This window comes from Nothoprocta perdicaria, unplaced genomic scaffold, assembly GCF_003342845.1.
Source record: "Nothoprocta perdicaria isolate Ctin4 unplaced genomic scaffold, notPer1 scaffold_266, whole genome shotgun sequence".
Lineage (NCBI taxonomy): Eukaryota > Metazoa > Chordata > Aves > Tinamiformes > Tinamidae > Nothoprocta > Nothoprocta perdicaria.
The window spans coordinates 568,619-586,251 of NW_020455495.1; the positions used below are offsets into that span (position 1 = coordinate 568,619).

At 44.3% G+C, this 17,633-nt stretch overlaps 1 protein-coding gene across 1 annotated transcript in view; it reads right to left on the bottom strand.

The window, feature by feature from the left end:
• SNX30 (sorting nexin family member 30) overlaps positions 1–10,840 on the bottom strand; it is a 31,213-nt gene extending 20,373 nt beyond the window's left edge. Inside the window, exons 1-3 of the mRNA XM_026040780.1 lie at positions 10,817–10,840; positions 7,354–7,542; positions 2,729–2,839 (exon numbers count right to left, since the gene is read on the bottom strand). Coding sequence (XP_025896565.1) covers positions 2,729–2,839; positions 7,354–7,542; positions 10,817–10,840 — 324 coding nt within the window. The remainder of the gene's footprint in view (positions 1–2,728; positions 2,840–7,353; positions 7,543–10,816) is intronic.
• Positions 10,841–17,633: the final 6,793 nt, after the last annotated feature.

A 17,633-nucleotide genomic window follows, 5' to 3' on the forward strand; every position in this document is an offset into this window, starting at 1 on the left:
TTAATAATCCAGGTGCTTCTTATTCTCACCTTACTACCAATGTCTACACTTCAATAAGGAATTTCCGTAAAGACAGTGGAGAACAGTTACTAATTTACCTTCKAAAAGCCTAGAATGAAGTTTTTTTATGTCAAACATTCTCCAAAATGCAGGTTTATAAAGCAACAGTCACTTGTTCCACTTCAGGGATAAGTAACAGAGATGAACACATGTTCATGCTACATATACATGCTACATATACAGGTACGTGCTACATATAAAAACGGAGTTCTACTTTGATCAAAATTCCACCTCATTTCAGCAGATCTGCAAGCCCCAGAACTACCTGCAAGTCACAACAGCTGCAGATGGCACCTGTGTTTAGCTCATATTTTAGAATCAGGTAAGTGGAAAAAGATACATGGGGCAAGAAACCAAGGCAGCTGCTTTAAGTAGAAATTGTAACTCTTTTCTTTTAGAGGCCTTTGTGATCTATCACAATCAATATACACGGCTAACCACGGCTAACCACTGACAACCCGCTTTTACTGTGTGCTTCCTCTCTAYATTATGATCTTCAGGTTAACAGCCCTATTCTCCCTGCTGTGATACGGGAACAGTAGCATTCACTGCAGTCAGAAATGGCCTTAGCTATCACTTAAGCCACTTCATATCACATCACCATAAGCTATGCTTATCTTTCCAGTSCAGACAATACATCTACCACTGACTAAATTTATAATACTGTTTGAAAGAACAATTATTAGATATTGTTCTATAACTCTATAGAAATATTAGATAGTTAAAAGACTTAGTAGTCAAAGATTAACAGGTCCATGCTTATCTTGGACAGCTGTTTCAGTTAAGGCTATCACAGCTCTRTACTGAAAAGGGCTTCTTTACAGGAAGATTTTAGGCAATCACTCTACCAAGGCTAAGAAAACAGCCCTTCTTCAGTAATTTTCTTTGACAGAAGGCCTCTAGGCATTTCAATATCTTCAATTATATGTACAGATATTCTTACACGGGCTTGAAGCATCCTTCCAGAACACTCTGCATCTGACCTTGCATTTTCCTTTGCTCCTCACCTGCTTTTCAGGTAAAGCACTCAGCAGTCTCCATAACTCCTATCATGTCATATGGAGGAGATTAAGAGGCAATTCAGTAAGTGCTGTCACACTGCCCTTGTTCCCAGGCAGAACAGGAGAGAACTGCAGCTCTCTTCGTGTACTTCAGCTGCACTTCGGGGGTCAGTGTGACACTACGCCCCCACATTTGCTAGCACAGAAGCACTTCAAGTGCCCTCTCCTGCAGCATGTTCCCTGTCCACTAACAGAGCCACTTGTGCCAAACTTGCAGCTTGGCTTGCAGGGCTTTCCAGGGCCTCATAAGGAAGTTTGACTCCCTGCTTGGGAATCACCATGCACTACTAGACCATTAGTTAACTGCCATTAATTAGTTACCTGCCAACTACCATTAGATGGAGGTATTAGGCAGTAGCGGCAGCCTGCTGGAATCTGTAGATTAGCTAGAACTGGCTGAATTATTATGAAAACAGGGATGGATGGACACTGACTGTCAAGTTTTACATGGCTACGCTGCACCCCAAAAACCAGATGACTCATTAAGAACATCAGGAAGCTCTGCAGCATTACAGCCATTAAATCATGAAGACCATGCAAGAGCCTCTACACCGCGCCAGGTAACAGGTAATGAACACTTAGCAGTCTCAAGAAAACAGGTCACAGGCAGCTTTCTCTCCATCTGACTTCTACAAGAAGTCAACAGATAAATCTCATGTCTATGTCCATCCTCTTCTCCTCGCCTCCCATGAAACATTTTTGTTGCYGAGTAGTGATGTCACGTTTACCATCTTTGAGAGTCCGAAAACCACTTACAGAACCCATTTAAATGCAAGTCCTATAGAGGCTGAGGACTTTGGTGTTTCTCTCCTCTGTAACAATCTAAATGAACACAGTCTAGCCCTTGCTGTGGGAGTGCAGGAGGAGAAAAGGCTCCCCCTCAACCCAGACAGCCCTGTTTAGGTATTTCAGCAATGCTGCTTGCAACATTTCACTGCAACTCATTTCCTTCAGGCCTTTCTGAATCTCGTTATTCAAAACAGCTAAACAGCAATTCTCACAGGTTTCTCGCCCTTCGCATCTAACAGAAGGAAAATAAACTGCAGAATGGCAATATCAACCTCTTCACATCACMTTAGATTGCCATGCTGCCAGTTGTGAGGCCAGCAGAGTAGTTTATCCAGTCTTATTAGCAAAACCTTTGCCTAATGGAAACAGCTCCAAAAGCTGCCAAGCCAGAGACTGTAACTCTTGTAACAACCTGGGCTCTTAAYTGTAATGCAAATTGTTTTCAATTGTGTAGTTTAAGATCAACTTAAAAGAAACATTTAACACTAAGACTTGCAGCACCAGCATAGCTTTTCATAGGCCTCACCRAAATCTGAACACAAGAATTGGGCAAACAGGTCAAGCATGCTCTGTTTGTGCTAGGACAAAAGCAGTCACCTGCAGCATTTTCATACAAGAGGCTGCCAAGGTTCACCTCTCAGAGGTGCCACCCAAGAAACATCTCAGCTCCAAAATCAGTCAAGAACAAGCAGCTCTCCCCACTGGCAGCACAACATTGAGCGCCGTATGTARAACTGAATAGTCACATCATCAAAACAGAACCCTTTAAAGGCAGACACACAAATGCCCTGAACAGCAGATCCTTGCTTACTACCTACGGGAATGAGGTGCGTTGGCTGAGACTCCTCCAGCTTGTTCCTGAGCCAGTCGAAGTCCTGGTACCGCCGGCGGACAGAGTACTCTGGCAAATCAAATTCCGCTCGTGTGGTCTGGAAAACAGCAACAGGGAATGTTGAGGGTTCCTTAGGAGTAACAAGACACCAAACCTTTCCCCTTCAAAGTTTATTGCTGAACCTGGCACAGCCACCAACAGCAAGGCCAGACAGTCCTGAACATGATTCACCCTCACATTTTGGTTTGCAGCACTATAGACAGGTCCTTTAGGCCTTTCAAGCAATAAGAAAGCCATAAATAGGAAAAATGATGGAAAGCTGACATCTTCTGAAGGCTCAATGGTACTTCATTACATGTTCTGCTCAAACAAACATCCCAAAAGCAGGCAGCGGGGAAAAAGGGAAAAAAAAACAGTACTGCATACCCTGTTAAACTCCTTACAGTTACAATGTCGAAGCTTTATGAAGTCTTCATTCCAAGGAGGAGCTTATTTTAGCAATCAAGAATTAAAAGCAGAGGTTTTTCATGACTTGTTTATTCATGGAAAAGATTAACTGTGGGGGWAGAATGTTTCACAACTGTGCTATATTTCAGAAACCACAGGTTTATTATCCTTCTACAAGGCCAGGAGATTAAGACCTAGCAAAGGCTTATGTCTGCCAAAGGGCAATGTTTACTGATTTCTAAGAGGAAGAAACAAGTCAGTTTACATATTTTGTTGTTGTTCTGGCATCTGAAAATTGGCATATATTAAGTTAAAGCTTGAAGGAAGTTTTCATTCTTTAGAAGTTGTCATTACAAGTTTAAGATAGAAGGTAGACATGTTGAGAAACTGTTAGGAAATGTCTGATCAAGTCCTTGAACAGTTAACAGCTTTGAAAGCTAACTTATTCTTTACACAGCATCTACTGCAACTGACTAAAAACACTGATGAAGTACCAAGCCCAGGGACTCTGCTAAAACCTCAGGAACTGTGATACCCCTAATCAGAATGTAGATTTTCTTCAAAATTGTGCCTCACTGCGAAGCACAGCTCAGGGGAAAGCTGAGAGTACCACACTTCATCACCTGCAGCACCACCAAGACCGTTCTGCAGTAAAAGCGCTGCTGCCATGCATAAGACAGATATTTACAGCACCTTGGGGAGTGCTCTGCTAGCACTGGACAGCCATCAAACCCCAAACCAGGCTTATTTGCTACTCTCAGCACCCTCTTTCTCTGCTAACTTCCAGAAGAGKTCTTCTATTTACCTTCAGACTGATGGCAACTGCCTCACAGCACTATTGGAAGAGAACCAAACCATAGCCCTAAACTGTTYCCTGCCTCTTCAGTTATTATCTGGTTGGCTCTAACTCCTCAGTTATCCCGTGCTACTCTCAGCCACCTCCAGCGAGGGTCTATGCAAGCTCATCTCATCACTCTTACCTGGYAACTCTAGTATATACAGTGTGTGTTTAGACATATAATCTGAAATCAACAGAGCAACATAACTGCTCCACTGATGAGCACACATTATGTTTGCAGACAACGAACTACCAGCACAAAGATCCACGGCAGGTCTGTGATTCAGACAACTAAACCTCAGAGGGGAAAGAGCTTCTTCATGGGGTAGAGTGCCACAGCACAAGGAAAATTACCGAGACTTGATGTAAAACATTTCATTTGTTTCATTTAAGAGACTGAATAGTGCTCCTCTATAACAAGAACAAGACAATTCATACGGATGTAGACAACCTAAATCAGTCAGGGGTTTTGGTGGCTCTGTTCTGCTATTATAGATGGCATACTTCAGATTGGCAGCAGGAAACCTAATCAAAAAGGCAAAGAAAAACAACTTGTACCAGYTCAGTTCAGTAGGGAGAGCTGTTGTGAACTAGCTGTCACCGGGCTAAGATCTATTAGAAAGAGATCATATAATGAGCAGATGAGAGTAATCTTGATCTGTACACTCTACAGTGTCTCACCATGTAGCATGTGGAAGAAGGTGGGATGGTCCTAGCTATTAGCTTTGGGAAACTAAGTCGCATTACTAACCAACATTATGCCAAACACTAAGGAAACCAACCCAGATAGTTTAGTTCAGAAGTGGGGAGGAAGGGTTCAAACTGTGTTCAGATTGTGCAAAAGGGCTCATCCTAACTTTCTTAGTAATCATCCGGCTGTAGAAAGCCATCCCTTCTGCTTCTGCATCAGAAGCAAGTTTMCATGTATGAGACGCTGGTCCTCAAAAGGACCTGCACAGAAGTACACTGCAGTCAACTGCATTTCAGTGTTTGCAGTATGAGCTGTCAGCTCCAGGTAACAAATACGCTTTTCAAAGATTGTTTGGAAAACTTAAGCACCCTTCAGGGTTATAATACATCTCACTAATGCTGAAAGAATTTGGGACCCTGATCAAACTGTTTCTTGGCTTAGCACATTTAGTGCTAAGTTGATTAGCTGATTTTTTTCCAGACTGCACACGGAGGGAAAAGAGTCTTGCCACAGTCCATGGATGGCAATTGAATTATGTTTTTTTAACTAAGCTGGATCTCTTGCTTTTTTACTGTGATTCTTAAATGTCCTCCTTCAAGGACACATTCTGTTCCCTAAGAAAACGTGTATATGTGGCAGATCTTAAACTTCTGAAATAAGGTATTTGTAGTGATTCACTGAAGACATCAGCATAGGTCTGCTAGACCAGCACCACAATGTTCCTGGCCCAGTTCTAGTTGTCCAAAAGCATGCACAGACACACACACTTTTCCCTGTGTATTTGGAATAGTTTTGACTTGAGGCAAACACCTTCATGTCTTGGTCTTGTGCAAGATTCTTGTCTTTCAGCAAAGAGCTGGCAGGTAAACCTAAAGCTAGCCAGGGATCACTATGTGAAAGTATTTCCTCCTTGTAGTTCTGCTCTCTTGTTCACCAGACCTGCTTGTGGGTCTCCCCTCCCCACCGTAGCAAATGCATATAGTTTAAATGTGGAGCAAGCTCTTCAACTAGAAGGAGCAGAGCTCTCATGCTGGGTTTCAAGGAGGAGGGAAGGTAAGGCCTCACAGAGATGATAGGAGCAAGGTTTGCTGCAGAACTAAGTGATCCAAAATGCAAAGGTGCATATATCAACAGTTATCCCGATGGCGGTTGATAAGAACTAATTAATTGTTGCGTTGTAATGCTATGTATACATATACTATAAGGCAGAATGAAGCAAGCATAAAGACCAAAGTGGGGAGACAGTTAAAGCATTAGTTTTTTAAAGGGTTACCCAATAAAGTAAATACCTTGGTTGCATTCCATAGTTCTGCTTCAAGAGGGAAGAGGAATCCTTCAAAGAACATAGCATTAGAAACACAAGTATGGTGTCTCTTTACACAGAAACCTYGTTTTGACAGGATAATCAGAACTCAATCAAAAGTAGAAACAACTTCTACTGTTTCTGATCATGCAAAAGCTTAAGGCTAAGCTGTCCTATCAGAAAGGCTTCCTACAATTCTTTTTAGTATTTTCTAGTAGTAAAGTATTTCTTGAAGATTAAGATACCTAGAGCCACAAGCAATGACAGGTCTGTGTTAAGAGGGTTTTAAGAGGTGTACCTTTTTCCATCTTTTCTTTTCAAGGAATCACATTCTCCTCCTCTGTAGCACAGCAGTTGAATATTTTAGTAGACTTTATGAAAGTATTTTTTTTCTGAGCCCGAGAGAAGCTTCCTTAGTTCAGAGAAAAATATTGTCACTTGAACAGTGTCTTTAAGAAGACCAGAGTAGAACCAGTTAATGTGTGGACAAGGGGATCAGGTATATCCTTASTGAAGCTACTGAACAGTATTCGCTTTGAGTAACTGCAAGTTCCCAAACCAAAAGTCAACATCACCTAGAAACTGCTGCTAACGAGAACAACTAGTTAGCAGAAATTAAGTTCCAGTTGTGAGGGCAGTGGACTTTCCAGATCACTTCTCCCATTAATGTAATTGGATTGAATTAATCATTGAGCCACAACATATGCAGAAAGAGCTCCAGCATGCCTCTTTTGGTAGGCAGAGAATTTTTAAACTACTTTTACTTAGTTTTAAACAGCCTCTATGTAGCCTTCTGTACCAACAGCCCTATGAAATGTGGTTTATAGGCAGGCATCAGGACTGATTTGGRTATAAGGCTTTGGGTGAGTGCGGTGAAAGCAGCAAGCTTTAAGAGTTTCAGAAAGCACCAGAAGTGGGAGACAGTTAACAGTGAAGCAACAGAAAGGAGACAGACAACCACAAGGTACATTCCYCTTCAGGAAAGATAACTCAAACTAAACTGATAATAGATAAACCTTTTTTCTTTTTTTTTTTTTCATTTAAAAGTAATGAAGGAAAGTGGTTTTGTAAAATCTACAATCAGTTCTTTCAGAATCAAAGAGAAGATCTAAGCTGACACATTGGAATACTGCACAGTTTCATATACCGAAGTTATCCCAARCAGTTCTGCTTAGAGAAACAAAACCTCAAACATATTAAGAAGGTAATCAAACATTAAGGTCTTGTCCTTAAGACAAAACACAGGGAAGGCACAGAAATCCAAAACATACCTTATGTTTTAGATTTTTTTTTTCCAAACAAGAAAAGCACTAGGAAAGGAGAACATTGTACCTTGGTTGTAACCCTGTATGTGATGTATGTCTCCATTGTGCAGACATGTTTTTTGGGATCATCAACAGTAACAAAGAGGTCTCTAGTYTCCCCATCCAAATCATCATCCAGCTGCAGTCTGTTGAGAAGAGAAGAGGAGGAGGCTGGGCTAGAAGTGTCAACAGGGGTGCCATTGGGCAGGCTGAGGTCCTGTATTGGAAAGAATAGAAATATTAACAAAATTAACAAATGCATAGATTCACTATAAAGTACAATATTCTGAAAGATGCYACCAACAAGATACATAGAGTTTTCTTTTGTTTTTCAGCAGCTGCAATAATCACCCTTTTTTTCTGAGCAACTACTAGGAAAGCTACTGGGGTTTTAACATTAAACTCCTCTGCTTTTTCCTAAAATGAATGCAAAGCACATTACCACCATTGCTTGGGATTGAAGAGCCACAAGAGTGYAGTCTTCTCGCCCTCGCAGCTCCAAGAGTATCACCCAGAAGGTAAGGAAAGCAAGGGCTAGGAAACCTTGCAGCAAATGGCTCTCCACGAGGCACACAACTGCAGTGTTTGGGAAGTCTAATCCCCTGGAAATGACTCAACAGCTAAAAATCTTGCATCAAACTTGGTACATTTCCACACCTTCAAGTCTTACACTTTGAAATAAACCAACTACTCCATACAGCTAGTGGCTACTTCACTTTACATAAATATCTCTGCAATTTCACATGGGCTCTCTGCTGTGGTTTTGTAGCAGAGCTAACTGAGAGCATGTGACAAGTTGTATAACACATAGGAACATCTGACACAAGTACTAGCAAGGGCCAGAGATGCAAGCTCCTCCTTTTGGAACCAAGAGGGCTTTTTGGTTGTTTATTTTTCTAGCAGGGGCACCAGAAGAGATTATCTTCATAATGTTTCCCTTGAAAGGGTAAAGATTCCTTAGATGTGGACTTAGAGAAACATAACTGTAGTTGAGCAGCACATTAATGAGCATGTTTCAGTTCTGGAATTACTATTTAGCCCCAGCTTCGCACAGTCTTTTTAAAGTAGTTAAATGAAACATGTCATTTTTGGAGGGCAATGTTGCTTGGATAAAATCCTGTCTGTCCATTTTCATGCAATTGTGGCTCACATTCCAGTGAGACAAGCGTAGTCGCCTTCTTCAAAAGAAGTCTTCTGTTGTGCTTCAAGTCAAGGATTCAGAATTACAGGCCAGAGCTTGAAGTTAACACTACTTATGAATGTCTGTATTTGAAACGTCTAAGAAAGGGGCTGAACTTCTATCCAACCTTTACGTAGTGTATCCCGAGACTACCAGGAGCCTGCAGAGAGGCTGCTGCTCATGCCACTCCAGCATAACTATGCTAGCTCTTCAATTTGGGGATTGCCTTATGAAATAAGGAGGATTTGCAAAAGTAATGATCTAAACAACAGTCACATAATCTCTCAAACGCATTAAGAGAGCCTGGGCAAGCACAAGGTTGGATGGCACAGCTACAGAAGTCTGCACCTTCTGTATTTGTCCTCCCAAACCACAGGTTGCTTTGGCTTTCTTAATACTTGTGGGTCTCTGGAAAATAGAACTAAGGCCAAATTGTGAGTAACAAGCAAACCCAGTCCCTTCTCAGATTCCGCATCTCTGCCTGTGCAGCCTTGAGAACGGCCTGGAGGCAGTGACATCAGGTCTGCTCTCTGAGCCTCCTTCCACCCAGCACCCACAAGTGGTTACCACCCTGCAAGAGGCTCTTCAGACTTAACTGACAAATGAGCAAGATTCCGGTGACAGGCACTCAAATACTGCAGGGGTACTAAGGAGTGAGATGAGCACAACAGAGCCTGCCAGCTCATACCTGAGGCTGACAGGTTAAACTACATCGGCAGCACCTGGCTTTGATTCAGCAGAGCAGAAGCCTGTGTAAGGGGAAGATGCAACATTACCACAGCTCAGAAGATAAGGAAGAGGTTCTGTTAGTTACGCAAACAGGATAAGCAGAAGCCAGTACAAAATTAGGAACAGAAGATGAATGTAGAAATTAGTCAGTTTAACTAGAACYGGGGAGTTTGACCGAACACAGTTAAGAGCAAAGAAAATCCTTGGACGCTGCAGTAGTAGACAAACCTGTTCCTATTTCCAGAAGGAACAGACAGCTCTTCAATGTCCATGTGCTATAGCCATTAACATGAAAGGAGCTGAGCCAGAACCTCAGTGAGTCAAGTTCTAAGCTTCCAGTATGGAAATGAATTAACTTGTGGAAACAGTTTGAAGCCCAAGAAGGTCTCAAAAGACTGCAACAAAACCTTTCCCAAATAAATAAATAAAGGCTTAAATATGAAGGAACATGCCTGTCCACACCAAGGCCAAAACTGGAGAAAGGGCGACAGAAGGAAGTTTTCAACCACTTGCATGAAGTTGTTGACTTTCTTAGCGTTTTTTTTTTGGGGGGGAGATTGCAATTCTGTACCAGCCTGTCTTGCCCCTTTTAAACGGCACAGGTTTGTGGAGGCTTGTAACCATCCCAAACCACTTGAGTGTTCATGTCTCTRCAGGCTCTATGCACCTGAGCACTGCAGGTGCTAAAACAAAAGCTGTGATAAAGTTTTGTTTGATCTCAGCCTTGAAACAGAAACACCCCACGTCTAGATGAAGCTAAACTTCAAGGCCAGCTCTGGCCGGGAGCACCGGGACCAGCTGGGCTTGGGGGAATGACATGGGAAACCTGTACTTAAACTGTGTTATCTGCAAGGGCAGAGCCCTCCCTTCCCGGCCCGTCCTCATGCCTGGCTACTTGGGCAGTCTGCAGCAGGGCAAGGCCAAGCCAGGGCCAAGTGTTTGTCCTTCCCAGCGGGTGGAGCTTCCTAGGGAGCTGCAGGAGATAAGGAATAATGCTGATAGCTGCTCAACACTCCCTGAAGGGCTGGCGGGATCAGYTTGCTAAGGGCTGGAAGGGCAAGCGAGGAAGAGGGGGGCACACGACATAGCAAATTAAGTTGTCTCAGGCTTTAATCATTTCAACACAGCCCAGCTTTGCCATTTTAATTAGCACTGGTTTTCCTCCATTCCTTTTGTGGGGCTTGCAGCATTTTTTGCAGTTGGAGAAGCAAGACAGCATCTTCTGTTCTCATTTGCTTTTACATCAGAAGAGCAGTAGGCCCTGTTGAGCCTGAAAGGAGAGATCTGCTGCCATCTGCATCTCTCACTTTCGTTAGCACGTTCACGAGCATCTGCAGCATTACTGTTGACTAATATTAACTGCTTTGCATAACAAAGTGTCTGACTTCAATCCCAGGGACTCATTCATGGACGGCATCTTTAGGAGGCCACGTTGCTGCTCATCAACTGCTCTAATTACCCACCCGCAGGAAGGGAGCTTAGGCGGCAGCAGCCCAAGCCCCAGCAGGTACCTGCTCCTGCAGCCCTTCAGGGAAGCGCTGGGTGCCACCACAGCAGGAGCGCTGCCTTTTCCTCACGGTACCTGCTGCTCACCACGGCCAGCCATGGACCCGGGCAGTGCCACATGGGGAGGAGGAGGCTGCTCCTGGCAGCTGGGGACAYGGAGCGAGGGGCAGGCTCTGCCAAGGGGCTCCTCACGCCCTAGGGAGCATTCAAGATTCYCTCATGTCTTGAAGAGTTTTGAAAAGTTAAAGGCAAAGATCCTAGCCCTTTGAACGTGCTCATCTCTCTGCAAGTAGCTTTGTGATCCAGGTCTTATTAGACCTGCATTGGATCTTCTTCACCAAGGGACAACCGATAGCAGAAACACTACAACATTCAGACCTTCGTGTTCCTGATCCRCTGGCCAAATGCCCATGTCCTATGGGTTGCAGTATTGCTCTGCACAGACTTTCCAAGAATTCCCAAAGGTCCCAGGACTCAAAGACATTTAAGTTTATAGATACGTAACATCAGAYGAGTCTAGCAGTAAGGATCGTTTCCTACAGTGCAGGGAGGGTACGAGCTAACTGCCTGTATTGAAAATGCTTCAGTCTTGCTAAGTGTGCAGGTTGCTATCTAGTAAGGAAGCGGCTTCACATTCCTTCGTCAGGTTATGCATTCCAAGCTCTTTAACTGCCTAGCTTGCCCACAAACAGACACTAAATCCATCAGAACTCCACTTCATCCAAGTTCAAAATACAGCTGAAGCTTATAAACTTGAGGTCTGCATGTGAGATGAAAAATGAGCTGGGAAGTTTCCAGCTGATCTCATCTTCTCCTTCCTCCATGCCCCAGGAGATTTTCCAAGACTTGAGCTTTATAGAGCAACTTGGAACCACCATAAAGGAAAAGTTCAATTACTTGGTGTTCACTCTTCTGGAAGGCAGCTACAGCCAAGCCAGCCTTTCCCTCACAATTTACCCCAATGGAGCAGTACACACCAGGGCAGACATTCAGTGTTCAATCCTGAAAGGCTGAAAACTGGTCTACAATTCTGTAGGTTTTGGCATACGTTCAAGTGAAGATCATGTAGTCTCCTGCTGAATTAAGAGCTGTTACACTACACCATGGCTACTAAAATTTCAATGTTAACTATTACTTGTATTGCCTTAGCAACACAGCCCAATTACCTGTCAGTAACTCATGAAAAAAGTCAGTGAAGCTCCCAAGAACTCTAAGTAGAGGCAAGTGCGACACTTAACTCCAATTATTCCTCTCCTCCATTATCCATCTGAGGTTCTAATCTGCTTAAGCAACTATTTACTTAAGCCTACTACTTACTGCTTCATTTCCAAAAATGAAAGTGCTGGACCTTTACTCTTCCTCTTCAAGGCATTTTGCTTCTTCTAGCCAGCGATTTCCCAAATAAAAACAGCCTCAGCTAAAGTCAGGTCAAGGGGGTAATGACTGTACACCACGGTTTCTTGGAAAGCCTTATATTTGTAYCTCTAGTACGAGATAATAAGTCACAGCAAAATTGCAGATGGTAACTGGAAAACTCAATAGTTTAAATATGAATACTCCCTCAGAATGCTGTTGAAAACTTCCATCACCACATCAGCTTTCACAGGCCTGTTCAAGAAGAATAAATAATCTCATCAAGTTTTGATATCAGAGAGCTTCATATCAGTTTTATTTTTACCTCTGATGTGGTCACTACTGGCCAGTCTAATGTGAGAAAAAGAAAAACCTAGTTAACCTGTATCATTTGTGTCACTGGCAGCACAACGCCATATTAAGCTGGTGGAGTGATGAAGTGTTGTACAGTATGGTACCATAGCAGATAATTATACCTGGTAGGGTATTTACCTGGTAAAAATCTCAAAATTATCCAATATCCACTGCAGAGAAGTTTCAAATGCTGAAACACGACCCTGTGCCCCATGCTGTGGGTGTCCCTGCTGGAGCAGGGAGGTTGGGTCTAGGTGATCTCTAGAGGTCCCTTCCAACCTCAACCACTCTGTGATTCTGTAACACCTCTTCAGATGTAAGGCAGGGGAGGAAAAGGAACGTGCTTCCCCGTAATATCTGTTCTGCTTTTAACACACCACCATCATATTTATGTTTACTACGTGTCAGCCACACCTAAGTTTCCCCACACACATCTTCAGTAGACGTGTGATTCCACATATTGGAAACAGTGGTAGAAGCTCCATAGACAGGAAGCAGAGAAGAAGAAGAAGAGCACAGGAAGAGAAGGCAGTCTTGCTGGGCAGGTAACATATAGCTGAAAACATTTAGCCATTCCCTATTTGCTCCCAGGAAAGAAGCAGCACATCATCTGTACATGGATGCAAAACCATAACTTTGCTAAATAGCAGTTTGACAAAAGCTGTGAGAATCAACTTCTGAAGCCAGACTTAGCCTCCAAAGAAAGGGGATGTTACTGCATGTAGAGCAGCTCCTGAGGGCTCTCTCCAGCTCAGGAAAGAGAGCACAGCATGTGTGGGCATACTCACAAGGGGCAGACTTGCACCCTTGGGTGTCTGCATCTCCCACTGTATTCATCGGCTAGGATCAGAGAGGAAGGCTGAGGCTATTTTAAGAGCAACAAAGACTAAACTCARATTGGAAACAAGTCTGATTGCTTTTTTACGGCAGAACTCAGAGGCTGGTTATAAATGGGGCCATGTCCAGTTGGAGGCCYGTGGCCAGTGGTGTCCCCAGGGGTCAGTACTRGTCCCAGTGCTGTTCAACCTGTTCATCAATGACTTGGACGAGGGCACAGAGTCACCCTGAGCAAGTTTGCAGATGATCCCAAGCTGGGTGGAGTGGCCGACACTCTGGAGGGCTGCGCTGCCATCCAGAGGGACCTGGACAGGTGGGAGAGTTGGGCAGAGAGGAACCTCATGAGGTTCAACAAGGACAAGCGCAGGGTCCTGCCCCTGGGGAGGAATAGCCCCAGGCACCAGGACAGATTAGGGGTCGACCTGCTGGAGAGCAGCTCTGCAGAGAGGGACCTGGGAGTCCTGGTGGACACCAAGTTACCCATGAGGCAGCAGTGCCCTCGTGGCCAAGGAGGCCAAGGGGCTCCTGGCTGCATGAGGAGGATGTTGGCAGCAGGGGCAGGGAGGGGATCCTGCCGCTCTGCTCAGCTCTGGGGAGGCCAAACCTGGAGCACTGGGGGCAGCTCTGGGCTCCCCAGGACAAGAGGGACATGGAGCTGCTAGAGAGGGTCCAGCGGAGAGCGACAAAGATGATTAAGGGACTGGAGCATCTCTCATATGAGGAGAGACTGAGTGAGTTGGACCTCTTTAGCCTGGAGAAGAGAGGTTGGGAGAAGATCTGATCAATATGCATAAGTATCCGAGGGGAGAATGCAGGGAGGATGGGGCCAAGCTCTTCTCAGTGGTGGCCAGTGACAGGACAAAGGGTAATGGGTGAAAGTTGCAACACAGGCAGTTCCATCTCCAGGTGAGGAGGAACTTCTTTCCTGTGAGGGTGCCTGAGCCCTGGCACAGGCTGCCCAGGGAGGCTGTGGAGTCTCCTTCTCTGCAGATCTTCCAAACCCGCCTGGATGCCGCCCTGTGCCCCGTGCTCTGGATGTCCCTGCTGGAGCAGGGGGTTGGACTGGATGATCTCTAGAGATCCCTTTCAACCTCCAACACCCTGTGATGCTGTGATTGTATGGAGTAAAGGTGCCACCTGTTAAGTACACAAGCATGAATTTAGTTCTTTGCCCAAGAGGGTATCATACAACTAGTCTTGAACTGCTGGACTGAAAGCCCCCTGATTGAAGTGCAACATGCAGATCTTGCCTGGTCCAAGCCTCACTTCTGCACTTCCAGCAGCAACACAGGATCCACTGAAGTRGGTGTCAGTTTAGAGGACTGACTAGATAAAGACTATCAATTTGCTCTCAGGATATTTTAAATAGGTATCAGAGTACAAGCACGCTGCTAAGCCAAGAGTCTCATTACTTTGTTCTTGAGTTCATCACACCAGCATTTCTGCTCTGGAGGTCAGCATTGGCCAGAATTAGAACACAGGTATTTCAGAAGTAGAGCTGATCTTAATGGTACAGCCTCCCTGGGTACCACCTGAGATTTGGGATCAGCCTGGATCACAAGGGTATCAGGCTTCATCACTGTTTGCTTGCACTACAGCCTCTTTGGCTCAGAGAAGCATCAGTGTTGGCTTCAGAGAGACACTGTGCCAGACAAGCACATTCCAAGCCTTAAAACGCAGAACAGGGGGGTTCCCACCTCTTCCCTTGGGCTAAGAGCCAAGATTTATAGGATGCATTATTTTACTTTGTGGTTTGTTTTCCTGTAAGTCACCACAGCCAAGCTAATCAGAGCAAGAATGAGTGCACAGATATGCTTCCTGAAAAAAAATCAGGTTTTCAGCAAGAGCAGCAAGTCGTCTGCTAACCCTGCTGCAAAAGTCTTCAAGGACTCCACTACAAAATGGGTCAGTTTTGGCCACACTCTGCGTGCAGGAATATCACAGGAGGCCGTCAAGCACTAGCCAGACCAGCTGCTCACACTGCCTGGCTGTGTGTCCGTYTTCTTACCACGTCTCAGAGTCCTGCCTCTTTTCTCAGTCTGAAAGGGGCGACTTCACAAAACCACTCAAAGCTAAATGTAGTTYGGATTACAATCTAAAACAGCATATAATTAGTGGCCTCCAGCACATGTTTTTAACAGCAGTTAAGATGGTCTGTCAGTACTGGGGATCAGCAGCGTTTCTGAGCTACTCTGTGCACAAAGGCCAGAAGACTCTTCTAAAAGTGCTTCACAGAAGCATTCACAGGCATTGATTAGGAAAATTATACAGAGATAAAACATACTGCCTTTGACTTATAAATTCTATTGCTATGGCACATGCTTCTCCACATCCTTTTAAGAGCAGTGAAAAGAGAAGAAGGAGGTATGTTTGTTTCATCTTTTAGCTCCTTTATCAAGCATGCTACCTTTCTGCACCTTAAGGTATTCCAGCACATCCACAGGATTTTACTGTTTTACTGTGAGAAAGTCCCAGATACAAGGTTAGCTTCCAGATATGTTTACAAAACTCAAGAGTCTTGCAAAAAGCAAGAAGTTATTCCGGCAAGTGTCCAGTGAGATTAGTTAACAGCTGTGGAGAGAGGCAGAGACGGGCTTATGAGCTGTGGAAGGCAAGCAAGTTTTCAGTGTTGGGGCAGACTTAGATTTGGATCCTGCAGCACAAGTTTTCCCTTCTTCAGCAGCAGAGAAAAAGAACCCAGATTCACCTCCATTCTTCCTTCAACACACGAAGATTTCTCATCATTTCTGAAAATATGTCATTTGTAATAAAGAAAATGGAGTTTGAATCAAGTCTTTAATTACTGTCTCCTAGCTCTGCAAGTTGTGTCCATCTGCAAGGAGTTTGTTACAAGAATATTGCTCATTACAAACACTTAACTGTCCTCAGAAGCATTCCACAGCTGCATGCACGGGAACAGCATAACCCATTTTTAAATGCTGAAGAGCACCTTGTCAAGAAGCACATATGCAATGCTTTGTTTAAAGCTTTGTTTTCAGGACCTGAGCTCTGACCCTCTAAACAACAAAGCACCCGCCAGGATACAAAGCATGAGCAGGAGCCCTTTGTGAATACAGCATATGACCAGAAGTCATCCCCAATCCAAGAAGGCAGATTTATATCAGATTGCAGATGGAACAGTTTGTTAAGCCACTCCAAACCAAACTCCTTTCTCCTGGAGCCACGCAGCTTTGTGTCACAGCACTACAGACATACCCTGCATCAGTTTTTCCTGCTCATGCTCTAGTAGCAGAGGTAGATTTAACTGGGTCACAGATATTAACCTTTATCTGAGTATCTGCTGTCATTGAAGCGCTGATCTGGCTTCGATGCTCCAGAGAGCAAAGAGAAATGTTTGGGGTTTTTTTTGACCTGAACGGACTGAACAGAAAGGGAAGAAAAGTGAAGATAAAAGATGACCAAGGCATACTCTAGTATCTGGGGACGTGGTTTGGCAAACAAGCACATGCTGCTCTACTGCATTATGATATAGGACACACACAAGCACACAACCAGGATGGCAAGTCAGAGCCCAGACTCCTCACAGCACAAGCACAGGAGACAGACATAACAAAACTCATGTTTCCATTTCAAGCATGCAAACAACTGGAGGACTGTGCTCTTGGAAGGGCGCTCAGAGTTGGTTTAGCCAGGTGCTTTTTAAGGAATACTCCTCCACCGTGTCTGCTGATAAACAAGGCAGTTTCCAGCAAGATGSCATCTGATGCAATTGAAGGGGGAAACTTGTTATCAAGTGTTTACCTGTCAGAAACAAAAATGCAGTACGACCACTTCACTCTCAGGGAGAGAAGGGAGCAAATGGGAATAAGCCCAGCAGTATTTCATCACAGCATGAAAAATAACTCTTAAAGAGAGACTGATAGAGGGAAGAAACAAAGAAAGAAAGCCTGCAACTGAAACTGCTACAGGAAGACCCTTTACAGCCCTGTACAGCCCACACTCCTGACAGCCACACTGGSACACACAGATGTTTATTTAGCACATATGGCTTCGAATGAAGCATATGGATCAGGAGTGAGCGGTTCAGTGAACAAAGGCAGCACACAAATCCTGAAGAGCATGCACGGGCCCCCATAATAAGTGGTATTGATTAAAGCTTTCTGGGGGCATTCTTAGTGGTAATCTAAAATATAGCTTGGTATTGGCAGTATCCAAGATTTTAGCTTGCAGTTGGCCTCATATTAACATCTGAAAGCCACAACAAAGCTGACAGTTCCGCCCTGAGAAGTTTGTGTTTGAGCACAGTTGATGGTAACCGATCACTTATCATGCCCACCTGTGTTAATGCCTTCATCAGGGAGACACACCAGAGCCGAGAAAGCTTCTCT